At 35.8% G+C, this 27,287-nt stretch overlaps 7 protein-coding genes across 14 annotated transcripts; 4 read left to right on the top strand and 3 right to left on the bottom strand.

Annotated features, from left to right (window-relative positions):
• The first annotated feature begins 292 nt into the window (after nt 1–292).
• Nucleotides 293–2,707, top strand: LOC111799627 (glycine-rich protein A3). 2 transcript variants are annotated; one of them, XM_023683046.1, is made up of 3 exons: nt 293–464; nt 1,314–1,598; nt 2,359–2,707. In XM_023683046.1, the coding sequence occupies exons 2-3, from the start codon at nt 1,346–1,348 to the stop codon at nt 2,547–2,549; spliced, it is 444 nt and encodes a 147-aa protein (XP_023538814.1). In that variant the 5' UTR covers nt 293–464; nt 1,314–1,345; the 3' UTR covers nt 2,550–2,707. The 2 variants fall into 2 exon arrangements, with proteins under 2 accessions (XP_023538814.1, XP_023538813.1); XM_023683045.1 differs by having other exon boundaries at nt 296–464; nt 1,303–1,598.
• A 1,853-nt stretch (nt 2,708–4,560) lies between these two features.
• Nucleotides 4,561–5,992, bottom strand: LOC111799779 (B3 domain-containing protein Os04g0386900-like). Its single transcript, XM_023683258.1, has 3 exons — nt 5,790–5,992; nt 5,517–5,698; nt 4,561–5,097 (listed from the first exon to the last, which is right to left on the bottom strand). The coding sequence occupies exons 2-3, from the start codon at nt 5,649–5,651 to the stop codon at nt 4,789–4,791; spliced, it is 444 nt and encodes a 147-aa protein (XP_023539026.1). The 5' UTR covers nt 5,652–5,698; nt 5,790–5,992; the 3' UTR covers nt 4,561–4,788.
• A 1,442-nt stretch (nt 5,993–7,434) lies between these two features.
• Nucleotides 7,435–9,106, bottom strand: LOC111800255 (xylulose 5-phosphate/phosphate translocator, chloroplastic). The gene has a single exon (XM_023683862.1). It carries the CDS (start codon nt 8,930–8,932, stop codon nt 7,679–7,681), a length of 1,254 nt encoding a protein of 417 aa, XP_023539630.1. The 5' UTR covers nt 8,933–9,106; the 3' UTR covers nt 7,435–7,678.
• A 1,014-nt stretch (nt 9,107–10,120) lies between these two features.
• On the top strand, nt 10,121–15,240 carry LOC111800254 (AUGMIN subunit 7). 4 transcript variants are annotated; one of them, XM_023683859.1, is made up of 10 exons: nt 10,121–10,439; nt 10,585–10,670; nt 11,079–11,140; nt 11,369–11,460; nt 11,560–11,685; nt 12,632–12,722; nt 13,204–13,311; nt 13,962–14,060; nt 14,366–14,560; nt 14,865–15,240. In XM_023683859.1, the coding sequence occupies exons 1-10, from the start codon at nt 10,306–10,308 to the stop codon at nt 14,997–14,999; spliced, it is 1,128 nt and encodes a 375-aa protein (XP_023539627.1). In that variant the 5' UTR covers nt 10,121–10,305; the 3' UTR covers nt 15,000–15,240. The 4 variants fall into 4 exon arrangements, 2 of the variants coding, with proteins under 2 accessions (XP_023539627.1, XP_023539629.1); XR_002815973.1 differs by having other exon boundaries at nt 10,306–10,439; nt 14,366–14,693; nt 14,916–14,934; XR_002815972.1 differs by having other exon boundaries at nt 10,306–10,439; nt 14,366–14,693; nt 14,865–14,887.
• An 835-nt stretch (nt 15,241–16,075) lies between these two features.
• Nucleotides 16,076–19,467, top strand: LOC111801165 (pentatricopeptide repeat-containing protein At3g03580). 4 transcript variants are annotated; one of them, XM_023685164.1, is made up of 2 exons: nt 16,076–18,958; nt 19,220–19,467. In XM_023685164.1, the coding sequence occupies exon 1, from the start codon at nt 16,179–16,181 to the stop codon at nt 18,864–18,866; it is 2,688 nt and encodes an 895-aa protein (XP_023540932.1). In that variant the 5' UTR covers nt 16,076–16,178; the 3' UTR covers nt 18,867–18,958; nt 19,220–19,467. The 4 variants fall into 4 exon arrangements, with proteins under 4 accessions (XP_023540932.1, XP_023540930.1, XP_023540929.1 ...); XM_023685162.1 differs by having other exon boundaries at nt 16,076–18,971; XM_023685161.1 differs by having other exon boundaries at nt 16,076–19,081.
• Nucleotides 19,468–19,611: 144 nt separating this feature from the next.
• On the bottom strand, nt 19,612–21,729 carry LOC111801166 (probable glutathione S-transferase). The gene is made up of 2 exons (XM_023685165.1): nt 21,339–21,729; nt 19,612–20,185 (listed from the first exon to the last, which is right to left on the bottom strand). The coding sequence occupies exons 1-2, from the start codon at nt 21,708–21,710 to the stop codon at nt 19,823–19,825; spliced, it is 735 nt and encodes a 244-aa protein (XP_023540933.1). The 5' UTR covers nt 21,711–21,729; the 3' UTR covers nt 19,612–19,822.
• A 960-nt stretch (nt 21,730–22,689) lies between these two features.
• On the top strand, nt 22,690–26,052 carry LOC111801195. Its single transcript, XM_023685201.1, has 5 exons — nt 22,690–22,768; nt 22,853–22,983; nt 23,375–23,501; nt 24,499–24,571; nt 25,633–26,052. Exons 2-5 carry the CDS (start codon nt 22,956–22,958, stop codon nt 25,903–25,905), a joined length of 501 nt encoding a protein of 166 aa, XP_023540969.1. The 5' UTR covers nt 22,690–22,768; nt 22,853–22,955; the 3' UTR covers nt 25,906–26,052.
• The last annotated feature ends 1,235 nt before the right edge of the window (nt 26,053–27,287 follow it).

Here is a 27,287-nt window from a genome sequence, read left to right as displayed (position 1 = left end):
CACGAGAGATTATGCTCAAAGTACACAATATCATACCATTGTTAAATTATCTTTCTCAATGCATGGCTGCCCGATCCCGTGATTCCAAGGTGAAACATAATGTTCGACTTTGAACAAGTTAAGCTTATCGACTCACTCAATAGTGACACAGAGATCGAAACTTATTCCAATGTTGAAATTTGTTGATATTATATCTTTTTATGGTCGGGTGAGATCGAATTATTGACGTTTTATTGAAATTACATGATATTATTATTTGTTTAATTAGGAATCAAAATTGGAGGGCAAAAATGACGTACTGAATTGGACGCGTCCAAGCAACGCCAAGGCGGTCGATACTCTTTGATGGTATAAACATAAAGGGTGAGGAATAAGCGTCAAAGTTCAAATCAATCTCTGTTTTGTACGTCTCTGTCTCTCCTAATCGCCATTTTCACGGAGCACACCAAAATCTCTCTTGCATCGTAAGCAATCACTCTCTCTCTCTCACTCTTTTTTTGTTTTTTCTTTTTGTTCTTAGATTTATCATCGATTTTTTGTGGTTTTGTTTCATCGCATTTCTTCGTGTTGTGGATTTATTGCTAGGAGAACTTGTTTGTCTCTGTAAACTGTTTTTGATTCCGGTTTCTGGTTCTAATCTCCATCATTCACCGTTTGTTCAAGTTATCTCCATTTTTATTGTGATTATGTTCTCATGAATTTCACTCGGATGCTTTTCTTTTTCATTTTCGTCCTCTCTGGAATTTTTTGAACTTCTTTTTCGAAAAACGATTGAACGTAGGTTAGTTTTTAAAGATCGTTTCATCTGCGAGTTTGTCGGTGTTCTTCAGTTCATATTTTGCTGTTTATCGTTCATCGCCACTATAGGTCGCCTTCGAAGTTGTAGTGTTAAAGTTTTTGATCGATTCCGTTGCGAACTTTGAATGTTTTGATGTTGAATTAATGAGTGAATATGATTTTACCGGAAAATAGCTTGAACTAATTGGTTGAATAATCTATTCCTTTGTTTGATTGATTCTGGCGTAGACTGTTGCGAAGGATCATGTGCATAGAATCGTAAATTTCGCTGAGTTAATCTTATTTGATCGTATGTAATTTTAGTTGATCTTTAATTAGTTTCGAAAGAATTGAATGAGCAAAAACTTAAACCTCAATCGATAAATGATTCGAGGACACCAGAAATTTCTTCCATATAAGCCTCTGGTTTTTCATCTGGATTCATTCTGTTCATTTAGGGACCAACACAAATTTTCCCCCAATCATGTAAAATTACTTGTTGATATAACAATATCTTGTTTCTAGTCTGTTCATAGTTTGGTTACTGCTCTCGGATTCTTAAAGAAATATGGGAGGTGGGAAGGACAAGGACACTAATGACAGGGGCCTGCTTTCACATATGGCAGCGTTTGCTGCAGGGAACCACTACTCTCGTCCTCATGGATATCCACCACCACCGCCATGCGCCGGTGCTGGATATGTTCCTTCGGTAGGGTACCCTCCGGCTGGGTATCCCCCTCCCGGCGGATATCCTCCGGCTGGCTATCCTTATCACGGCGGATGCCCTCCCGCTGGCTATCCTGGTCATCATCACTACCCTGGTATTATCACATTCTAGTGTTTGATTTGATGACTTCGTTACTTGATATTTTCTTCTTATTGATTAAAAGCGAAAATAACTTTTTATCCCTAAAATTTAAAATGTTATTTAATTTATATTTGGTTTATAAGTTTTAAAATATTACATTTCTTATTTTAGTTTCAATATTGTCCTTATATTTTAAAATTTTACACAGTTTTTTATTATTTTTGTTAATTTTCTATTAATTAAATTAATAAAGTATCACTAATTTTTCATCACTATTAAAATTATTTTAAAATCGTCATAATATTTATAAATTAATGAATAAAAAAGTCCAATACTAAGAACTAAAAATACCACTAGAGTAATATTTATTAGTGAAAACTCAGGGTCAAAGTATAAAATCTTAAAATGTAAATAAAATTAAACTCAAAATTAAATGGCAAGTAGCATTTTAGGACATATGGACTAAATTTAAAACTAAATATTTTGAAAAGAAACTATAATTTAAAAAATTATTTTTCCTTTTATTTAATGAGTTTGAACACTATCCTTGGCCACTAGAGTTTTTGAGATTTAAAATGAAGAACAACCCCAATTAAAAAAATATATTTAAAAAACTTAAAGAGAATAGAATTTTATAATTTGAAGATTCGAGTGGATGTTTGGAATAAGAATCCATAACAGTTTAATCAATATGGAGGAAAAAAAGTGTTGTTGCTAACTAGTTTATTAGATATCGCACTTGCATTTGTTTGTTGATGATTTGTTGTTTCCAGGCCATGGACACGGACACGGCATGGGGGGGTTGTTGGCTGGCGGAGCAGCTGCCGCCGCCGCCGCTTACGGTGCTCACCATGTTGTTCATGCACACCCATTTGGCTATGGTTACGGAAGGTTCAAACATGGGAAATTTGGGAAGCGTTGGAAGCATGGAGGTAAGTTCATGAAATTCAAGAAATGGAAGTGATCAAATTGCTACCTATCTATGTTGGATATATATATATATATATATATATCGTTGTGTGAGTTTTGAGTCTAAACCTAGAAAACTAAATAATGGTATCTTATTGCTTGTACTTTGGTTGTGATATTGGCTTCTTATGTAAACAATGCGATCTTTTTTTTTTTTTTTCNAAAAAAAAAAAAAAAAAAAAAAAAAAAAAACAAAAACAAAAACCAGTTCATACACCAGTTCTTTTGACCGTTTATCTGCCATGTGAATGGACAAGGTATTGTTTATTATTTCATATATGCCTTGGAAAAGAAGTATATTAAAAGTGATTTCAAAATTCAAAATGTAAAACCATAATTATTCGATAGTCTCCCTATGATACGAAAAATGTGAGTAATAGAACTCAACCTTTACGATTTGAGTTGAGTTATAACTTTATTTAGGTTTTTTATGATTGAAGTAGTTTATGTATTCTCCTAAAATTAGATTTAATTGAAATCAACTTATTTCCTCATAATAATTATATTTATTTTATTCTTGTTTTGTTTAATTTTATTTATTTATTATTTTAATACTTTTTGAAATGATTTTTAACTATTTGAAAGGTAATTTTTCAAGATATAATATTGAAATTAATTAGCAAATTTTAATTAAACTTTTGAAACTAAATAAATATTTTATGAAATAATATTTTACTTTTATTAAAAACGAAAAATGACCAGAATGACCTAGTCCAATAAAAAAAATTATGGTTGAGTTGGGTTGAACAAACCGAACCATTGTGTTAGATCTAAAAAATGTTCAAACTCAACCTAACCCAACCAAAAAAAAATCCGAAGCAAAGATTTTGTATTGCTAGACTTATGTCATGATTTATAGTTAACTAAAGTAATTTTAATCGTTCCAAAAATCTCCGGAATATATACTTTAAACTTTTTCTATTGCATTATAATCGTTCTTTATTTCATATTCGTGGCGATAAGCAATGCAATTAGCTTAATTAGTATTTTAAAAAATCTATGTAAAATGTTTACACAAAAGGCTCAAATATATCAGTGGGCAGTCAGGATTTCTGAAAGTTCTCACACCAAAACCAGAGACAATGTCAAACAATGGTTATATGTATGGAAAATGATGATGCTGCTGATGTTTGAACAATCTGCAAAAAGGACACTACGATCTATAGCATCAAGATTTAGCAAACAAACTGACCAAAGGAATACGAGGGAAATTGATTGAGATTTCGAGATTTCAACCATCCAAATGAAATTGTTTCTTATAAAAAAGACCGATGAACACAGGTCGGGCACATTCACATAACGAGAAAACTATCCAATATACCCTTTGTCAAAATTGGCATAACCGAGCCATCTAGGTTGAACTATTGTATCTAGCAAAATATTCAGGACGAGTGACGACTCCTTCGGAGATCGAGTTCACGGGGGTTAAAAGTTTTTCCTTAGAACTCGAAGATTTGTACAACTTACAGAACAGATTCGAATAGGTCCTGTTCTAATCCACACCTGGAATTAGTTTTTGATTGATATCACTTCCTAGCATCTTTAGGATGACTAAATATGGAACCTAAAAGCAGGTATCCAAAGCTTATGAAAGGTTCAGTAATCTAGCTAAACGACATTCAGATATCGTAGTGAAATTCTTACCATGGGAGCGTCTTTAGAACTCAACGACGCAGATCCTGTTCAAATAACATCATCTTAAACCAAGAACATTCATACTAACAAGAAAATATAATGCTGAAATATAATGAGTCAAATTTATGCTTTCATGCATGCCATGATGTCTAGTATTCTCATGCATAAGCAATGAAGTTGCAGGCCTGCAGCAACACACTGCAAACGGATGTTCTTTAAATGGTTTCCCCCTGCTTTCTAAAACATGGACTGAATGATTTCCTTTAGAAAGAGAATGGATCTAAAATGAAAAAAAAAAAAAACCATGAAATTTCGAAAACGTCTTCTGTTTTTACCCTAACAAAGATGAACACAAAATAAAAGAACGAAGATACCACGAACGACAATGTAATATTCAAACTTCAGCGAATTTGAGAGTGCTAACCTCTCCTTAATGAACCAGTTCCTTCTCCCTACTAAAGTACCTGACTAAGACATAGGCATTAGTGATAAACATACATATCCACTTACGGTTATCAAACAGGTCGTCCGATTCCAAACCATATATGCTGTCGACAAGTTCGAACTACTGAACACTAAGAGACCACAGAAGGGGCTAGCTAGTCAATGAGTATAGGAGTGTTTCTAGATTCCCCGCTGAACTTTTCGTGCAGCTCAAAAGGGATGTCGCCTCTGAGAATTTGAACTCTGAACTTGATTACGCTGCTGCTGCATTCTATTAGCTCAAATACACAAGCATCTCCACACTTGAGATGATTATCATTAACAAATTTCCTCCACTGTTTCGTGTCAAGGGCTTTACCGCGTCGATTCCCATAATAATCGATCTTCCATTTCTTTCCCTCACAGTAAAGAACCGCAGGGATCATAATAGCAGGTAAAACAGAATGAAATTTGGCTGGCATGAACTACAAATGAAGATATGATAGTCCCTTACAATTAAGCTGATTCATATATATGCTGAAAAATAGGCTAATTTGAGCCTCTGGTAGTAGCCCAGAATTTGGTAATGTCAAGTCCTAATAATCATGAGATTGAATGATTCTAAAAGTTCATGACAATCTTTCAGTTAATTCTTCTAAGGAAAATCAAATACTAAACGAACACTTATTTTTACAAAACTTTTATTATGAACTGGTTTTCTAATAGTTTTCACACTGGCTAATCTTGATACCAAAACTATTGGTGATCAAACCAGCCACATACTTCCTGGATTGGCCGTAAAATCTAGTGGTTTTGACAATGCAAGCACGCACAATCCAATTCCGTTTATAACTATAACTGTTACTAAAATTTCTGAGTGATTTCCATGAGAGCGAGAACTTACCATATTACATATGGGAGCGACATGCGACTTAGAAAGAATAACGCCATGGTAGGGTTTGCCTGAGAGCGGCAAAATTCTACTATTTTGCGGCTGCATTTCTGTAGGCTCTGTCGGAGGTTTCTCCTGCGATTGCATCTGGAGACCTCTTTTCAGTACAAATCACTTGCAAAATCCAAATGTGACTGCGGAAAGGGGAGAATCGGATAAAATCCATGATTAGATGATCGAAAAAAAAAATAACAGATTAGAAGACGCAATGCAATCAACACTCACATTTACTTGCGATTTCCTGCACTTTTTCTGGTTTTCTTCCGGTCGGTACTCGTTGATCGGAAACGAAAATGTGGAAGAGAAGGTTAAGAGGAAGATTATTGTTTCGTAACCTGTAAGAAACCGGAGCAAGCGGAGAATGAAACCCTCAGTGGTACGTTCTTCAGTTCATTAATTCTTGAGATAGGGACGTAAATGAGGGGTCGTTCGAAACGAATATATATAAAAAAAAAGGTTTTAAGAAAATAATAATAAGAATAATTCTAAAAATATTAAATTTTATTTACCAATTTCTTCCGACACATATTTTAGTTTGAGTATTGCATTATTTTTTTACAAAATTATTTTTATTTTAAATATTATCAATTATTATGGTTCGGATAATTGATATATTTTTTTTTCAATAAAAATAAAATATTAATATATAAAATATATACTATTAAGATTTATAAGTTAATTTGAGTATATATTTTGAAAAGTTACATTATAAATATTAATTTTTTTTTTTTTGAGAGTTGTTCAAGAATAAATAATAATAAAGATGCATATATAATTGTATCATAAGCAATTTTTTTCGATTAATAATAAAGTTATGACCTAATTCAACCCAACTCAATTGAGATGAGTTAATAATCCAACTCAAAAGTTGAGATGGGTTAATAAATTGAATTAACCCGATAACTCAACTCAAAGTTGGGTTAGATTCATTAGGTTCTTCTAATCCAACTCAACCCAATTAAACTCAAATAAGTTGAAAACTCAACTCAAAAGTTGGGTTAGATTCTTTAAGTTCTTTGTTCGAATCAACTCAACTGAACTCAAATAAGTTCATAACTCAACTCGAAAGTTGGGTTAGATTCATCAAGTTCTTCGGTCTTAAATCAACTCTCAACTGAACTAAACTATGAACTAAACTCAAATAAGTTGATAACTCAACTCGAAAGTTGGGTTAGATTCAGCAAGTTCTTCCGTCTTGAATCAACTCAACCAAACTAAACTCAAATAAATTGATAACTCAATCCAAACATTGGGTTAGATTCATCGGGTCATTCCCAAAGTTGGGTTAGATTCACCGGGTCCTTCCCAAAGTTGGGTTAGATTCACCGGGTCCTTCCCAAAGTTGGGTTAGATTCACCGGGTCCTTCCCAAAGTTGGGTTAGATTCACCGGGTCCTTCCCAAAGTTGGGTTAGATTCACCGGGTCCTTCCCAAAGTTGGGTTAGATTCACCGGGTCCTTCCCAAAGTTGGGTTAGATTCACCGGGTCCTTCCCAAAGTTGGGTTAGATTCACCGGGTCCTTCCCAAAGTTGGGTTAGATTCACCGGGTCCTTCCCAAAGTTGGGTTAGATTCATCGGGTCCTTCCCAAAGTTGGGTTAGATTCATCGGGTCCTTCCCAAAGTTGGGTTAGATTCATCGGGTCCTTCCCGCCAAAGTTTCAAACAATCCTAAAAACCGTTACAATTTGCACACCTAAAAATTGATACCACAAATGAGACGTACATAAGGCTCAAATCAATCAGTTCGAACAACACTAATGGCTAAATTTTGGTTTGGACTGAGCTTTATGAGTTCAAATTCAATCAGCCACAAGCTTCAAAACTGACAGAACTCCATTGATCAAGGCAATTAATACTCTGAAATTGCCAAGTTCCTTCAGAAACCCCATAAATTTCAAAGAGAAGAGAAACACAGAACAGAGATTCATCGATCCATAACTCAACAAAACCATGGCTGCAACTAAATTTCATAGCTTAAAACTCACAAAATCTAAATTTTATTAGTCATTCCTGAACTAAACACAAGAGAAAACAAAGCAAAAAGAGCATAAAAAATGAATTCCATCACTCCATCCAACCCCAACAATGGTTTCTTCTTGTTCATGTTCATGTTCTTCAATCCTTCTTTTCTCCTTCCTCAATCTTCTTAGAACTCTTTTTCGACGTCGCCTGAGAGTACAGAAAAGTCCCAAAAATGGCAAGAGCAGAACCAATAGCATTCAAAGGCCTAATTGGGTTTCTAAACACCAACACAGAAGCTACAATCACAACCACTCTTTTCATTGTATTCCCAACAGAGAATGTCAAAGGACTAATTTCATCAAGAGCTTGATAAGAAGATTGATTATAAAGATGATAAAAGATTCCAGAAATCAAAACCCAGAGATATAACGTTGAAGCATTACCAATGGAGGAAATTGCTTGATGATATCCTTGAACCCATTTCGACCCTTCAACGAAAATCGCCACAGGAAACAGATACAACAAAGAAATTATGCTAATACACCCATATAAATTCAACCCATTAACCTCCTTGAAGCTCTGCAAGCTCTTTTTTGAGTAAATGTTTCTTAACACAAACCCTACGTTGCTGATCATGGCGCCTGAAAGACCTTCGAAATTGAAGGTAGCTTCAGTAATGGCGGCCAGAGAGCAGCCAAAAACAATGGGGAGAATCGAGAGCCAGACCTGGATTGGATATGAATCGCCGAGGAATGAAGAGAACAGAACGGAGAAGACTGGTTCGGCCGATTTAATGACATGAGTGAAAGAAACAGCGACTTTTGAGAACGAAACGCAGGCGGAGATATGGCCGATTGTGTGGAATAAAGCGGGGCCGAGGAGAGCCATTATGAACGGCTTTGAAATTTTAGGGCATGGTTGAAGCTTCAATGACCAAAGAACAAGCATCCAAATCGATCCAGTAAAGAGCTGAAACGAAGCGAGAAGCCATGGAAATGAGAAAACGTTGAGAACCTTCTTGTTGTAGATATTGAATACGATGTTCTGGAAATACCATAGCCCAAACACGACGGCGAGTTGAAACGTTTTGCTTCTGGCGGAATCAGCGGTCGTATCGCCGCCGTCCGCCGCGGCAGCGGCGGGGACATGGAGGTTAGGTTTTGAAGGGAAAACCCTAAATCGGTCCACGGGATTTTTGCAGAATAGGCTCGATTTGGGGATTGGGTTGAAAATTAGAGATGTGAGTTTTGAAGAGACGCCATTAATGGCGGCGGAGGTGGAGAATCGGTGGCGATCGGAGGGTTTAGATCGGACGGATGGGAGGAGATTTGGGGAAAAGCGGGGAAAAGGGGAGGTGGGGTTGGTGGAAAGTGGGGTTGGTGGGAGATTAATGCGGGAAGAAAGCATTTTAATGGCGGTTTAAAAGGGGGAAAAGGGAAGATCTGGAGATAATAACAGAGAGGCTTCAATGGCGGACTGTGGAGACGGGAAGAGATGCTTTATTTTGGCCGCCGATCTTTTTATCGTCTGCGGTGGCGACCATTTCTGCACTTACCTATCTTGGATCTTGTTCTTCATTGGTCATTGTAAAAAAAAAAAAAAAAAAAAAAAAAAAAAAAAAAANATTATGAGTTCATAAAATTAGGGCTTTGAGCGGATCGAGATTTGTTTTATTTTATGACTCCGATGTCGGGTCGAAGAGGGTATCGACTACTGAGATCACTGTCATTTAAGGTACACAATTCAATCTCAAAATCAGCTCGTTATTGGTTTAAACGTCAAAGAGTGATATTTTCTACGGGGAAGCTTCGATAACATATAAAATCATGAGCGAAATTTCTTGGAGTCGAGTCCATCATAAAGTTCTTGCTACTGGATATGACTTTGAGTCCATTTACAACGATTCGTGTGTGCTCGTCGACTCACTCTTCACACGTGTTTTGTAGCGAGAAAGCAAGTTGTTGGGTTTCATTGGTTCGGTTCTCCTGTGAGTTTTGTTTAATATTCTATAACAAATCCACGATGAACTATCTACCTTAAATTTGAGCTCCTAGTGTGTCAGTGGTTAGGTTTTATATTCAATTCGATCAAGGAGGGGGTTAGTCTCGACTTTGGATTTGACTTCTCGGGTCGTGGTTAATAGGGTGGTAGATTTTGACTTTTCAGTTGACTAGGCATGTTTCTTTGTTTGTCACTTTCTTAGTTCTCAAGGTTTCATCTTTCCTTTGTTTTATGTCGAGAGCTCGAGTATTTATGTCAAATAGTTTAGAATGTAGCACAGCATTAGTAAGAACTTTTTTAATGTCTTTTTTTATAAAGATGATGCTAATGGCAGTTTTAAAATATTATGAGTATTTAATATTGCATTAATTAATTTTTTTTTTTATAAAAGTCAAAAGATATTTTTGAAATAAATTCAAAATAAATGGTATTACTATTTATTATATATATATATTTTTAAAAGTTTATATATATATATATATATATATATATATATATATATATATATATATATATATATAAATAAATGAAAAACAAAAATTTAAATGTTTTTATTTTTATTATTATTTTTTTTTTTATAATTTAGCGAAAAAAAAACCACGCACGGTCAGCGGGTTAGATCTTAGCGTCACAGAGTGGCTGAAGGATCCGTCGACGGTTCGGTCCAGTTTGATTCTGCTCCGATCTGAGAGGGATGGTCTAAGGAGAGAGAGAGAGAGAGAGCGGTCATTGATATCCAGAATTTCAAAGAGTAGAGTGACAGACGAACGAAGACGAAGATGGCAGCGAGGCAAATGGAAGAGATTCAGAAGAAGCTATCAACGCTCAATTACCCTAGAGCCAATGCTCCTGCTCAGTCCCTCCTTTTCGCCGGCATGGAGCGCTATGCTCTTCTCGAGTGGCTCTTCTTCCGGTATGTTGATAAATTTCTACAAATCTTTCAATTAACTACTTCAAACCACTCGAATTGCATTTTTAAGCCTTTGATTTTGGAGGTTAGTCATTCACCGGACAATCGGATGTTTGATGGCTTGTTGCATTGCGTTCTTAAATTGTAGTTTGTTGGGTGATAAGTCGCCGTTCTCGCAACAAAATATCCAAGGAGATGCTATTGATCGCGATGAAGAGACTGGTCGCATTCAGTGTTAGTTTTCTCATTTCATGCTTCACGATTATATGATTGCACATACTATTTAGGATCAATTCAAATTTGTGCCACTGGTTAATCAAATTACGTGGATGCTCGTTAACCTTTATAGAGTGATTAGTTTCATAGATCGGGCTGCCCTTTTTGTGAAAGTAGGCTGGTCTGGCTTAAAAAATAATCCAATTTTTCCTCAGCATGTTAAAATTCCCGTGTATCTACTGCCAAAGCCACAAGGTTTTCTTGCATAATCGTTCAGTGATTGCTCTTTTATCTTGCCGCCCCACATGATGTATGATATGTTGTTGCTTTGTTTTCATGCTGTTGTTCACATTTAAATTGTGGTACTGATTTTTTCTCCATCATTAGATCAATTACCATGTTGTAACCAATGGCTGTATTCTGCAGATTTAGCCGAAATCGCAAAGTTTCTGGGCATTACAACCAGTATCGATACTGAAGTTATCCAAGTTCGTTTTCTGAATTGCTTCTACTATTTCTATGAGTAAAATAAATTGAAGCTATCCGTCTGTATGCAACAACAGTTATGTCATTGTCTTCTGTCTGAGTTCTCGGAGCCACAATTGTGTAATTTATAAAGCTTTAAGCGTTCTGCATCCGATTGATTACAGATTTTGTAAACATCTTCACCGTATGAATGTGCCTGACATCTTGTTAACTCTTCTTGTACCTTTCAGGGACGGGGAAGCTATGAGGAGCGAACTGAAATGATCCGTCTTATTGTCGATCTTGTTGAGGCAAGCATCTATGCGGATAATCCAGATTGGAGGTTGCCATTTGTTTAGCTTGTATTGGTAATATTATTCAATCCTCTGATAAATGAGCAAGAATCTTGGAAATCAATGTTTTTTCATTAATTTTTCTGCAGTGTTGATGAGCAAGTTGCCAAAGACATACAACTCATTGACTCTATTGCCGAGAAACAGGCTCAAATATTCTCAGAAGAATGCAAGTTGTTTCCTGCTGATGTTCAAATCCAGTCTATATATCCATTGTAATGATCCTCCTACATCAATCTATGTCTACTGATTTTTTTTTCTTTGCATTGTTAATGTGAGATCCCACATTGGTTGGAGAGGGGAACAAAACATTACTTATAAGGATGTGGAAACCTCTCCCTAGCAAACGCGTTTTAAAACCTTGAGGGAAAGCCCGAAAGAGAAAGCTCAAAGAGGACAATATCTACTAGTGGTGGGCTTGGGCTTAGGCTGTTACAAATGGTATCAGAGCCAGGTTCTGAACGGTGTGCCAGCAAGGACGCTGGGCGCCCAAGGGGGTGGATTGTGAGATCCCACATTGGTTGGAGTGGGGAACGAAACATTTCTATTAAGGGTGTGAAAACCTCTCCTTAGCAGACGCGTTTTAAAATCTTGAGGAGAAGCCTGGATGGGAAAGTCCAAAGAAGACAATATCTGCTAGCGGTGGGCTTGAGCTGTTACAGTTAATTCTTCTTGCATATCCAAACGCTAACTAGAGACCTGCCTTTCTCTTCTTCTGATAGTTCAAAAGACTCCAAACATTGTCAGTTTGAGCTAAGATCTGCCCATTTCTTTATTTTGGTTCATTTTGTTAATATGCCAATTTCATTATTATTATTTTTTTTATCATAAACAATATGTAAACCTGCCTACTACTGTCATATCCGTACACTGTTCTAATGATCCATGTTCATCTGGTTTAGGGAATTTTAATACCCCCCTCTTTTGAGGAAGCTGTCTCAACTTGATTATATGAAATATAGTGCTTGCAAATGCTGTTCTGCTAGTTTAAGCTCTTATTGATTAAAACATTTTAGTTTTAACTCCAAATTGCTAGTTCTTATTATATGATATACCATAATTTTGGTGTGGAATCTCAGAGGTCAATCTTTTAATCTATTTGATTTCATGTTATAGCATTTTGTTGCCTAATTGAGTTATTTTTCTTTCTTTTTTTTCCAGGCCAGATGTTTCTGAGCTGGAAACCAAGCTTGCAGAACAATCGAAGATACTTTTGAATCTTCAACAGAAAGTTGATGATTTAGCATCAAAGGTTTTTGCTACTTTCTGTCAAATTTTCTCACCTTAAGGAAAAATTGGCCCTGCTGCCATTCTCATATGGGAACTGCTCTGCAGATGCGATATTTTGTTCAAGAAACATCACTTAATTTTCAGCATGCCTTAATAAATAAAAACGAATTAGGCAAAATATGGCTACTTATGTAATCGATCGTCAATCTGACGAAAATATAGTTGGTCAAGGTGGTTTTTTAATCAGTTTTTTGGTTTAATCCAGCGATCATGAAAGTGAGTTATTGCCTCTTTTTCCCCAACTTCTTTCTGTCTTTTTGCTGCTCTGATCTTTCCAATCTGCAATATGATAGATTGGTTATTGCAGACAAAAATTATTTTCTTTTTAATTTTGATTTAGATTTGAGGTGGTAGTTTTGTGGTATAGTCTTAAATCTAGAAAGATTTATTTTTAATGTTGCTTCTTTTGATGCCTTGTGATTAGTATTATGTTACTTTTGTAGCATGCTTACAACCCAGATGAGGAATATACCGAAGTCGAGTCTCAATTGCGTTCACACCTGGAATCTTTTCTTGAAACAGCAAGATCTTTCAACATTATTTACACCAAGGTATGTCTTAATTTAGTGGAATCTTATCTGATATCATCTTCTATTTTTGTCGGAGTCTTTGTAACAACCCAAGCCCACCGCTAGCAGATAGTGTCCGCTTTGAGCCATTATGTATCGCCATCACCCTCACAATTTTAAAACGCGTCTACTATGGAGAGGGTCTAGACCTACTCCGACCAGTGTCTCGCACTGTTTGGTGACTGGCTCTAATACCATTTGTAACAAGTCAAACCCACTGTTACTAGGCTTTGGCCCGTTACGTATTGCCGTCAACCTCACGGTTTTAAAACGCGTCTGCTAAGGAGAGGTTTCCACACCCTTATAAAGATGTTTCGTTCCCTTCAACAACCGATGTGGGATCTCAGTCTTTATTCTTAAATTTCCTATGCACCAACTATCAAAATATTGGAGATCTACGACCAAAAGCACTCTGTTTCATGTTTTGTTAATTATGTCAAGATTCACCTTGAAGAATAACTATTTGCTACATAATCTACGTTTTAATAGCTGAATGTGGTCCTGTTTAAACTAGTATATGGTAGCCTAAGTGAATGTTTTTCTTTATAAAACACTTGGAAAGTATTTTGATAGCTCTGAGTTGGAACTATGTTCATTTTTGCTATTGACTCTGATTATCACTTTTATGTTAGGAAATTCGTCCATGGACACACATGATGGAGGTTCCACAGCTTCATGGCTTTGGGCCAGCTGCCAACCGATTGTTGGAAGCATACAATATGCTACTAAAGGTATCCTTTGGCTAACTTTTTTTTTTTTTTTTGTTTTTCATGTTGCTGATTCATTTATGTTCTTCATTATTGTTGCTACGAACCCATTTGAATTTATTATTGTGATATCACAAAGAGAAAATCAGATAAAATTACAAAAGAATTTGGATAATTTTGCATCAAGGGAAAGGCACGAAGTTCTATTGCTTCTTTTTAAACAAAAAATTCCAAAGAAAGGGCCTTGTTTTTGAGTAATTTGGTCTGCTTTCCTCTTATATCATCGTTTTGAAATTCATTTTTTTCATTTCATGTTCTTGTTATGGCAGTTCTTGGGCAACTTGAGGAATCTTAGAGATTCTCATGCAGCACTGGCGATTGGATCGTCTGAAACGATTGCTGGAGAGCCATCTTCCGTGACAAGAATAATATCCGAGTGCGAGTCTGCATTGACATTCCTAAATCGCGATCTTGGCATTCTCTCTGCTTCCATCACTCGTGAACGTGGCCAGCAGGGCGAAGAGGTGACTTTATGATAAATACATGTGTAATAGAGCTTCTTGCACTTGCAATTTGGATGAGCATGCAGTCGTGAGTCGTGATTACTGATTTCAGATAACATAAACCAAGAGTGTAGTCACACGAAAACGATTTGCGGTATGCCATTCCACATAATTATATCATTGTGTGATTAGTTTGGTACCTAGAAACTGACATGCGATTGCTGTTTATTCATAGGGAAAAAATTTCCATCACATTGACATCCTATGTATCTCTACTGAGTGGCTGTAGTGTATCTAACTGGGATTTCCATTCCTTTTACTGTAGATTGTAAGATATCAACTTGTCTCTTTCACGTTGTTCCCTGATATTCTCCAGGTTTTTTGGAGCATTCCCGATCCAAACATTGCCTCAAACATGTTTAGCTTTTCCGATCCTCGAGAACTGAAATGGGATTATTAGCCGTCGAATTCGGGTAAGAAAATTCTCTTCTGGCTTGTTTATCATCAGTTCTGAACCCTTTGCCGATTTGTCTCGTTACCGGGTTTTGTTAATAGAAGCTATGAATCATACTCGAATTGTTTCGTGTCGATTTCGTTTGGTTAATAGATGTAGATTTTGTGTTGGTAGTTGAACAAGTTGGACATCTTGGAGTTATTTTGGTTTGGTTGGATGGGAATGAGTTTCAGCCTTTCCCCACTCTCATGTTTGCCTACAACTTGTTATTCCTCTAGATATCAGTCCATAAAGCTTGCCTCTTATGGCGTAAGCATAACTAATTTTATAATAAATGATATAATTATTTATTTATTTATTTTTATAAGAGATATAAAATTAATTAATTAATATAATTTCTAAAATTTGATTAATAATGCCTACTCGCACACCTTTTTTTTTCGTTCAATAATTATGGGCATAGGGTGGTTAATATCTTTGAGACGGTAATCGATGCCTTATTTATCAAGCCGTTCTCATATTAACGATGATATCTACTAAGTTGTGAAGCATAAAGTCTTTATATCGCTAATGTTTTGGATCATTTATTAATTATTTTTTCCAGTGGACATTTTTAGGTAAGTTCATGTAATTTTGCATGCGTGAGCCGAGATATTTATTTGACCTATGGGTTTTAGGCCTTACCCTGAATCGGACAAGAAATCCCCATTTAAATGGGTGGGTGAGGGAGTTGAGAGAAATTTCTCTCAGTTAGCTAAACGGGGTTGAGACGGGATCATATTTTTCGCCTCTGCCTCCAACCCATCCATATTCTTGCCCATATATATATGTATATCAAAACTAAAATGCAAAACTAATTTATTATTATTATATATATATATGTATATATATGTATATATTTGTAAAAAGAGTAGTTAATAATGAATTTGAGTTTATAGAAATTATATTATGTTTATGCTAATTTTAATTGAATTTATTAAATATTTTCTATTTTTTAATAGAATTTATATTGAAAAAATAGAATTTGAGCATTAAAAAATGCGTGTATATATATATTAAAAAATGGGGGAAAAGAAAAATCGGCCCGAGTTCAGTCTCGGCTAATTCCAAAGCAACTGGCCCAAATGGAAAAAACTAACCACAACAAACTTCCCTGGGTGTTTCTAATGTCGAATTCTGCCGCCGATGAAACCGCCAAAATTCCGTTCCAATTTCAATAGTTCACCGGAAACTGCCCAAGAACTGCTTCGTTCTTCACTACTTAAAGCTCTCTCTTCTGCCAAAAACACTTCCCAGCTTCGCGCTGTTCATTCCTGGATCATCATTTCAGGATTTGGCCTCTCCGTCGTTTTTTCCGGCAAACTCATAAGCAAATACGCTCAGCTTAAAGACCCGATTTCTTCTGTTTCAGTTTTCCGCACTGTTTCTCCAACTCGCAATGTCTATCAATGGAATTCGATTATACGTGCTCTCACTCGCAACGGTCTCTTCACACAAGCACTTGGATATTACACTGAGATGCGTGAAACGAAGCTCCAACCCGATGCTTATACTTTTCCTTCTGTTATCAATTCATGTGCCCGGCTTTTGGACTTGAAAATGGGTCGCGATGTTCATGAACATGTCGAGGAAATGGGGTTTGAATCGGATCTGTATATTGGCAACGCATTGATTGATATGTATTGTAGATTTGGAGATCTTGAGAATGCACGCTACATGTTTGATGAAATGTCTAACCGAGATAGTGTATCATGGAATAGTCTAATTTCAGGGTATTGTTCGAATGGGTTTTGGGAGGAGGCTCTTGACATGTATCACAAGTCCAGAATGATTGGGATGGTGCCTGATTGTTTCACTATGTCCAGTGTTTTACTCGCTTGTGGAAGCTTAACTGCCGTTGAAGAAGGTCTGAAGATTCATGGGGTGATTGAGAAGATTGGAATTGGCGGCGATATTGTTACAGGTAATGGACTTCTTTCCATGTATTTCAAGTTCGAGAGACCGAGAGAAACAGGTCGGGTTTTTGCCGAGATGGCTGCAAAGGACTCGGTTACTTGGAATACCATGATTTGTGGATACTCCCAACTGGGGTGGCACGAAGAATCCGTGAAGTTATTTATGGCAATGATAGATGAATTCGTTCCGGATGTGTTGTCGGTTACATCGACCATTCGCGCCTGTGGGCACTTGGGAGATCTGAGGATTGGGAAGTATGTTCATAAGTACTTAATTGGGAGAGGGTATGAATGTGATACTGTAGCTTGTAATATCCTTATAGATATGTATGCTAAATGTGGGGATCTTTTGGCTGCACAGGAAGTCTTTGACACAATGAACTGCAAGGATTCTGTGACATGGAACTCATTAATCAACGGCTACACTCAAAGGGGCTATTTCAAAGAGGGGGTGGAAAATTTTAAGATGATGAAAAGGGAAAGCAAGCCAGACTCTGTCACTTTTGTTCTGCTATTATCTCTATGTTCTCAGTTAGCTGATATAAGTCAGGGGAGAGGAATCCATTGTGATGTGATAAAATCTGGATTTGAAGATGAACTCATCATTGGCAATGCTCTTCTAGATATGTACGCTAAATGTGGTGGAATGGACGACTTATTGAAGGCATTTTCGTATATGAGAGCTCGTGACATTATATCATGGAATACCCTTATTGCTTCAAGTGTTCATTTCGATGATTGCACTGTAGGATTTCGAGCAATTAACGAAATGAGGACTGAAGGGTTGATGCCAGACGAGGCCACCATACTCGGTATCTTGCCCATGTGTTCGTTGCTTGCAGCACGGCGACAAGGTAAAGAGATTCATTGCTGTATTTTCAAGTTGGGATTGGAATTAGATGTCCCAATTGGGAATGCCCTGATTGAAATGTACTCCAAATGTGGTAGTTTAGAGAACTGTACCAAAGTGTTCAACTATATGAAAGAAAAAGATGTAGTGACATGGACTGCATTGATCTCTGCATTTGGAATGTATGGCGAGGGCAAGAAAGCATTGAAGGCTTTTCAGGATATGGAGTCAAGTGGTGTTATGCCAGATTCCGTTGCCTTCATTGCTCTCATTTTTGCTTTTAGTCATTCTGGAATGGTCAAAGACGGGCTCGCATTCTTCGATCGAATGAAAACCGACTACAATATTGAGCCTCGGATGGAACATTATGCTTGTGTGGTCGATCTTCTGGCTCGATCTGGTTTATTAGCTCGAGCAGAGGAGTTTATCCTGTCAATGCCAATGAAACCAGATGCAAGTTTGTGGGGAGCTCTACTTAGCGCCTGTCGAGCGAGTGGGCACACGGATATCGCTCAAAGAGTATCGAACCAAATTCTTCAATTGAACTCAGACAATACTGGGTATTATGTGCTTGTATCAAATGTTTATGCTACGTTAGGGAAGTGGGATCAGGTGAGATTGGTAAGAAATACCATGAAAAATAAAGGGCTGAAGAAAGAACCTGGAAGTAGCTGGATTGAGATTCAGAAAAGAGTTTATGTTTTTCGAACTAGTGATAAGTCGTTTGAACAATACGATAAGGTTAGAGATTTTCTCGAGTATCTCACGGGGTTAATGGCCAAGGAAGGTTACGTTGCAGACCTGCAATTTGCTCTGCACGACGTCGAAGAAGACGATAAGAGAGACATGCTATGTGGGCACAGCGAAAGACTCGCTATAGCGTTCGGGTTGTTGAATACAAAACCAGGCAGCCCTTTGCTGGTAATGAAAAACCTTAGAGTATGTGGAGATTGTCATACTGTAACCAAGTACATAACTAAGATAATGCAAAGAGAAATACTTGTGAGAGATGCCAATCGGTTTCATCTTTTCAAGGATGGAACCTGTAGCTGTGGAGATCACTGGTGAATACCCTAATGAATTGTTTGATCTTTGTTCAAGTTCGGTGCAAATCCAAGAAGGTCGACTTTTGCCGAGTTATGCTCATCGATCGTTGACATGTACGTAAACATTGTAAGTCCGTGCTATCTTTTCCTTCTTATGTTCGTCGAAGATAACTAAAAACGAGCAGATTCAGCTCGGTTGAAGTGTTTTAAAGCAAGTGATTGAGCTGCCCAAAGTAGGTAGGATTACGAGAATGCACATAGAATGCTACCATTTTTTCGAATGATTTATCATGCACGACTATTGAGAAATCTCATATTGGTGGGAGAGAGGAACGAATCATTTCTTATAAGTTTGTAGAAACCTCTTCTTAACAGATGTGTTTGAAAATCGTGAGGCTGACGACAATGCGTAATGGATCAAAGCGGACAATATCTACGGGGGGAGTGGTGTGCATTCATGCAGATTTCTCTGACTGCTTATGCCTTCTCATGCTGGCCTATGAATCAAATTCTAAAGGTTGGTCTTTCTTTCATTCCTTTTGATATCTCTTTCTACTAAGTGCTTAAAAATTTGTAAGAAAAAAATTAAATCAATGAAATATATTTTTTATGCCAATGCTGATTGGGTCTTACAAATTTGAATCAACGAGCAATCTGGACCAACCCAACCCAATATTTTATGATAGGATAGGGTTATGTTGATCGGTCAATAAGTGTTACTTAGGTTGAAAAAAATTACTCCTTGAACAATTCACACACTCCTAGTCTAAACAAGGTAGGAAATAGCTTCTTCAACGGCGAAATGAAAATATCACAAACGTTATTGTAAAGACACGATGACAGTAGGGGTCGGGATAACACTACCCTTTAAACCAAACGTTAAGATCTACCCTCATTCGACTCCCTTCAAGGGAATCTCCAACCACTGCTTCTCCTATCCCGTGAGGTTTATCGGAGATCGGAGGAGATCAATTACGCTCATGCTTGTTTGTTCATAAAGATTTGATACATTGCTTTGAACTTGGTGACAAGTTGTTGCTTAGGAGGCCAATGTTGATTGATGATTGGGGCATTAGCAAATTCGTGAGTCCATTTAGACAAGAGGGGGAAGGTTTGTTGAGTTATGAGGGTAAGTCCAATCACTTCCTCCAACACGCTTGGTAAGTTTGCAAGCCACCCAAGCGCAATATCCACGAACCCTATCACTTCCCCGCCAAAGAACCTCTTCCCCCCCGCCTTTAACTCTTCTTCCAAATGCTTCAAATTCTCCTTCGCTTCTTCTATCCCTTCCTCTTTCAACTTCCCTTCGCTCATAAACACTTTCTTCATTGATTCCCAAACCTACGCATAAAAAAAGTAAAATTAAATACGCTAAATTAATTAAATAAAAATACCCCGAAATTTTATATTTTCAATCGCACTCTTGATAACAGTGGACTTGCGATTGTGCGACACTCACTATCAAACAACAAGTGAGCTAAGTCAATTCGTTCTTACGTCACCTATGTCTAAGCGACGTATGCTCGAGTCTCTAGCTTTAAGAAGAAGGTTTTAGAAAACAAGTGCAGAGATAGATTTTCGAAATAGAAATTTTCGAAGAGACTTTATATAAGCAAGTAAGAGAGTAACGACAGCGGCTCACCTTTGGTTGAGAGAGAAAATACCATCTTTCAAAATATCATTTAATTTTTTTAAAAAAAGTTAAAAAAAATACTCTTACTATTAGTATATGGACACTGTTAGACGAACACGAATCTCACAAATGGTATGATATTGCCCCCTTTGAGCATAAGCTTTCATGGTTTTGCTTTGGGCTTCCCCAAAACGCCTCATACCAATGGAGTTAGTATTTCTCCCTTATAAACCCATGATCATCCCCTAAATTAGCCGATGTGGGACTTTCATCATCCAATAGACAGAAGCGTTAGTATCTAGTTTCGAAAATACCTATGAACTATCAGAAGTTGTATTAATATTTTAAAGCTTTTTTATAATTTTTTTTTTATCGCTGGTATGCAAATCAAAACTGTTTATCTATACCCCATAGATCATCTTTCTCCTCGATTTTCATTCTCTCATCTACTCTAAGTATCGAAACTTTTAATAAAAATGAGAAATTGTTTCATTTACGAACATTTTCAAATATGAATATAATAAATCTTAACACCCAAAGAGACCATTTATTTTCAAGATAGCTTTTTCTACCTCTATAATATTTAAAGAAATTGGCTATTCTGGGTAAATAAATTGATTTCTATCCCTATTTAAAAAAATAAACATTTTCTAAAAATTTAAAGGTATTAATGTTACTTTTAAACAGTATGATACTAATAATTTTGTCCGTATATTCACAGGTATTTTTTTGAAGTTTTAAAAAAATATATTTTAACTTTTTTTTTAGTATTTTGAAATATTAACGGTTTTAAGAATATTGAAATATTTTTACAGATATATATATATATATATATATATATATATATGTCAGTGGAATTACCTTCTCGTCCCCAAATTTGGCCCAAAAGCGAGCAAGGGCTCTCTGGTAAGGATCCTGAGGCAGCAATGGATTTTGGTTCCATATTTCGTCGATGTATTCAAGGATGACGAGCGATTCGGCGATCGGCTTTCCGCCATGGACGAGCACCGGAACCTTCTTGTGGATCGGATTGTACTCCAAAAGCGACGAACTCTTGTTGGCCAGATCTTCATAAACGGTGTCGTATTCTATTCCTTTCAACTTCAACGCCCATACTATTCTCAGAGCGAATGGACTCGACCACGTTCTGAACAGCTTCACTTCTCCTTCTTCTTCTTCCATCTTTCTTCCTCTTCTCCGCTTCTTCTGCTCTGCCCCCTTTTTAAGCACCATAGTTCGTTACGTCTTTGTGAAATTACTCCTTTGTCCCTGTGTTTTTCCGTTTTTTACAAGTATGCCCTTTTTGTTTCGTGGTGTATGAATTTGGTGAATCGTTATTTGCCTTCGCCGGCTACCGTCTGTCGTTTTGTGTTTTGGCAAATGCCGTTTGGTCTCGGCGGCAACGTCAATTTGAGAAAAAATGATGTCATAATTTACATAAATAAATAAATAGAAGAAATATCTGATTTTATTATATATATATATATTTATATATATAATATTTTCTTAAAAATGAAAAAAAAATGATTGATCTCATAAAAAAAAAAAATACAGTAGGAGATTGAAATAGAAGGTAGAGACCTTTTACTATGCCTTCCACTTTTTTTTCTTTGGAGTCCTTTATTCTATAGAGGATTCTATTGGCATGGCTAAGTTTAGGGCATGACTTTAATACCGTGTTAAATTGAGAAGGTTAAGAACGAGAAATAAAAGTAGGATCAAGAGTGCAATCTTCATTGATGTTTAGGATACACGCTACTAATTAATACATAAAAATAAGGGGAAAATATAAACTAACTAAATATTGGATAAACATAAATCTTGAAAATAAAATATTAATTGATTACGAATATCTAAGATATATTTTATAACTAATATAATATATTCTCCAAATATTATATTTTAATAGAGAAGCTCTAATATCATGTTAGATGAACACAACTCTCACAACCGTATAATATTATATTGTCCACTTTGAGTATAAGATCCAGTATCTTTTGCTTTGTACTTCTATAAAAGGCCTCCAATATCTTTTGCTTTGTACTTCTATAAAAGGCCTCATGTCATGGAGATAGTACGTGTACATTTATAATTTTGTTTATAAATAAAAAAAAATGAAATTAATGAAAATATTAAGTTTTTTTTTTTTAAAAAAAAAAAAAACTTAATTACTCTATTTTCTCCATATTTTGGGATGAAACAAGATGGATAACTTGCATTCCGGGAAAGGAAGGTCGCTTTATTCCAAGTTTCCTTCCGAACAGGAAAAGGAAATGTGTGGCAGAAGCAGAGTATGATTTTTTTTTTTTTTTTAATTTTTTTTTTCAGATACAAAACCTCAGGAAATGATAAATTTCGATATTGTTGCTACTAAGGCGGGCATCTCAATCTTCCTTCACTCGAAGAACCGATTTCAATCACAGTTGGGGGCTGCTTTACGAGGTCTGTGATCTTCAATCGCCGTCGCTGCCGTCTAGTATGGGACAAATCTTGGGGAGATTTGGAGGTAAATTGACCTAACTTCACTTCTCGTATCCTTCGATTTTGAATTCGTTTTCAGTTTTCTGTTTGGATCCGTCGATAAATTGATTTAACGGAACAAGCGAAATGGGGAATGTGTAGTCGTAGAGTAGATTATACCGAGATCGATCTTATTAGTGATATGCGATTAATCTGCAATTCTTCATCGTTAACTGATATTGTCATAGACTTCAACCGATGAATTTATCGGTTTTGTTTCTGGTTTGGAGTGTTAGATTGGCTGATTTGTGCTGTCTCTGTGGATTTGATACCGTGTCTGCTTGCAATTGAGGGAGACAGACAGGATTTTTTATAAGATTAGAGACGGAGCGATGATTAATTGAAATATTTTAAAGCTTTTGTCCCTTCTGTTGCAGGAAAAGAATGGAGGATTAAGAAGTTGAAGACGATATCAGACAGGATATTCGATAAGATCAAAAAACAATCAGATAAGGAGGAGCTGTCATTTGAAGAACTATATATTGCCACGTTACTTGTGTTCAAGTAAGAAGCTCTATTATTTACTTCACATTTTTCCTGCTCCAATTTTTTTGTAGCTCATTCGTTTGTTTATTTATTTATTTATTTACAACTTGGTGTTGGATATCACTCTTTATATTGTGTTCATGATCCATTGCTTTGTGAGAGAATTTGCAAAACCCATGGCTGACGGACAGTAAGAATTGTAAGTTGGTTTTGCAAATTTCCATTCCTTATTTCTTGGTCCTCTAACTAAGAGAATAGAAATGTGTTTGGTAATTTTGTTCTTCCATATTGTAAATTTTTAGACAAAATTATCACATAAAAATGATTTGTTTCGAATGCTAGGGAAGACGCTGAAGAGGGTGAATTGTGAGATCCCACGTCGATTGGGGAGGAGAACGAAACATTGTTTATAAGGGTGTGGTAACCTTTCCCTAGCAGACGCGTTTTAAAACTTTGAGAGGAAGCCCAGGAGGAAAAACCTAAAGAGGACACTATCTCTAGTAGTGGATTTGGGCTAGGGAAGACGCTGAAGAGGGTGGATTGTGAGATCCCACGTCGATTGGGGAGGAGAACGAAACATTTTTTATAAAGGTGTGGAAACCTTTCCCTAACAGACACATTTTAAAACTTTGAGAGGAAGCCTAGGAGGGAAAACCTAAAGAGGACACTATCTCTAGTAGTGGATTTGGGCTCTTAGATATAATGTTTATTATACATTTTACGAGTCAAAATAATAATTTGACGTTTTTTATCTGTTCTTTTTGAAAAAATTGAAAAAAACTTGATCTTGTTGAGAAATTAGAAACAGAAATACTTATCAATTGTCAGTGTTCTTCAAAATCTGGTAATAGAAAACAGGAAACTAGAAAAATAAATGTGATTGAACAAGTCCTGAATTTTCAAACTGGGCTTGAACTTTGATCCTTGGGGATATCTCTTGAACATCTCAAGCTCTTGGTGATCTGATGAGGCATATGTGAACTTGGCTTAACCTGAATAAATACTCATGATGCAGTGATATTAATAAGCTGTTGTCTGGCTCACATCATGATCCGCCTTCAAGGGAACATTTCAAACAACTCATAAAGGTACTCTGTTTATACAATTTATTACAAAGCTTTAAACGATATAAAAAAGTGGCATCTGTTCATGATTGTGAAAACCTAAACTCGTTGGATTGTTCACTTTAGGTCTAATGCTCAGTAATTCTTGTTCTTTACTTGGTGCTAATGAACTTGGCTGAAGTATGGCTATCAACTTGCATGTGGTGCTGCTTGTTTTATTTTCCTATTCCTATTTTGTCATGTTCATCAATAATTTGTGGCTTTATTGAATTGTAGTAGCTTCCCTGCTCTTCCTGTCGCCATGTCCTTCAAAAAAAGAGGTCACTTTTGTTAACAATTTTGTTTTTATGCTTGTTTTTCTTTCGGTTTCTTTACTATGTTTTTCATCCTTCCTTAGAGAAACTTGTCAAATTCCAAAACGAAAAGTAGGTTTTCTAAAACTACTTTTTTGGGTCTGATTATTTGATTTTTGGTGTCGAGATTTTGAAAATTAAGCTTATAGATCTGTAACCGCCCAAGCCCATGCTCAAACCCACCGCTAACAGATATTGTCCATTTTGGCCCCTTACGTAACTCCATCAGCCTTACGGTTTTTAAAACGCATTTGCTAGGGAGAGGTTTTCACACCCTTATAAGGAATGTTTCGTTCGTTCGTCTCTCCAACTAATGTGGAATCTCACGAGATCTTTACTTCTTTTGAGTCTTTTTTTTCTTTTTAATTTTCAAAATCCAAGTCAAGTTTTGAAAATTGAAAATAATAGTGTTTTTAAAACTATGTTTTTGTTTTTAGAATTAGACTAACAATTCAAATGTATCTTTTAAAAAGGGTTAAAACCATCGTAAATAGATGATAAAGAAACAAACATAAATTTTAAAAACCAAATAGTTATGGAATAGAACTTTAGTTTTAAGAACGTAAGTAGATAATACGGATGTGGAAGTAATGTTTATAAGCTTAATTCTAAAAAAAAACCAAATGGTATGAACTTGTGAACAACTAATATATGTAAACACACTTCAAATTTCTGTGCTCATATACCTGCTGATCAACTTAAGCATGCTTGTGGCTCATTGTATTATATCAGGAACACGATCGCAACAAGAACGAAAAAATCGACAATGAAGAATTTTTTGGTTTTATGATGGAGTTGACATCTGAAACGTTCCAATCAGTGAGCCAGAAATTAGTCCTCACTTTGGTGATTGCACCAACCATCGCAGTGTTCACAAAGAAACGTACTGAAGGAGTTCCAGGCGTTGGAAAACTGGTGCAAAAACTCCCCTCTTCAGCATATGCTTCCATTATCACTCTTGCTGCTGTGCTGTTTCAGAGCTCTCAGCAGCCGCTTCTTAAATGATCAGTTGAGACTCCTCTGTTTTCCTTCCTTTGTTTTTTTGCATTTATGTGATTGTGAACTAATGATCACTTGAACTTTGAGTTTGAATTTGAATTTTGTATTTCATGTATTTTGTTTCTGTATATGGCTGTTCATCCTTTTCTTTCCCTTCGTCGAGGTCTCTCCATTCGAACGGATCCGATCATAGTTGTTAAATCATGAGCTCCTCCTAAAGAAACGAGCCGTTCTAACAAGATTTGTGATATGAATACCTTTTCGTTTTGTAGAGATATAAAGAGTTCTTCTAGGATTCTATTTCCTAGTGTCGTGACCAATATGAAGTCGTGCTTCCATAACTCTATAAATATCGCTACTGATCATAGTTGTCTGATAGATTTTGATTGGTTTGAAAAAAAAATATTATTGGGTAAAATGCACTTGTTGGTATATGAAATTTGAACCTGTTTTTATTTCATCATTAGAGTTCTAAAAAATGGACACTTTTCCCGTTGACATTTGAATTTAATTTTTAATTAGTCCATAAAATTTAAATTTAATTTTTAAATAGTTGAATTTAAAATGAGTCGATGCTTCGAAAAATATATTTTTATGTTAATGTTATATGTATGAATTTATTATTCCAACGTAATTTTCTATTGGTCAATCTAACTTAAAATTAAGATCTTATTTTTAAAAATGATTTATTGATAATAATATGTTTTTAATTTTTGCAATAATTTTTAAATGCAAAATATATATATATTTAAATTTTATTACAACGACATGTTTTTATTGAAACACCTCGTTTTTCTAGTAGAATATTAAATTTTATGTGGATGAAGTTTGTGACCTTAATTTATTATAATTATTTTATCAGTCAATTTTTATCGATCACTCACGACCCCACCTCCTGATGGTTACAACGTTTATAAATCTTTCTCGATATATAAGCAATGGAAGGATGAACGAATGTGAATTAGTCACACATAATTACAGATAATTTAATATAATTATGATATTTACTTGAGTTGCGCCCAAACCGACATAAACCCTACCTGATATAAAAAAAGATATTTAGTGCTATATAAGTTAAATGTATAATATTACTTTATTTATTTATATATGTATGTATCTATCTATATATATGTGTATGTATGTATATGTATGTACGTATATATATATATGTATATCTATCTATATATATATATGTATATCTATCTATATATATATATGTATATCTATCTATATACATGTATATCTATCTATATATATTATACATACGTATGTATATATATTTAGAGAATATTATATTAGAAACAAAAGAAAAATGAAAAGAACGTTAAAATAAATAATGGTCTAAGGTAGATCGGTATGCTGGCTCGGCTGGCTCGTCAGCTGCGGAC

This window comes from Cucurbita pepo, chromosome LG08 (assembly GCF_002806865.2).
Source record: "Cucurbita pepo subsp. pepo cultivar mu-cu-16 chromosome LG08, ASM280686v2, whole genome shotgun sequence".
Taxonomy (NCBI): Eukaryota; Viridiplantae; Streptophyta; class Magnoliopsida; order Cucurbitales; family Cucurbitaceae; genus Cucurbita; species Cucurbita pepo.
This window is presented reverse-complemented; position numbering and strand designations above follow the sequence as displayed.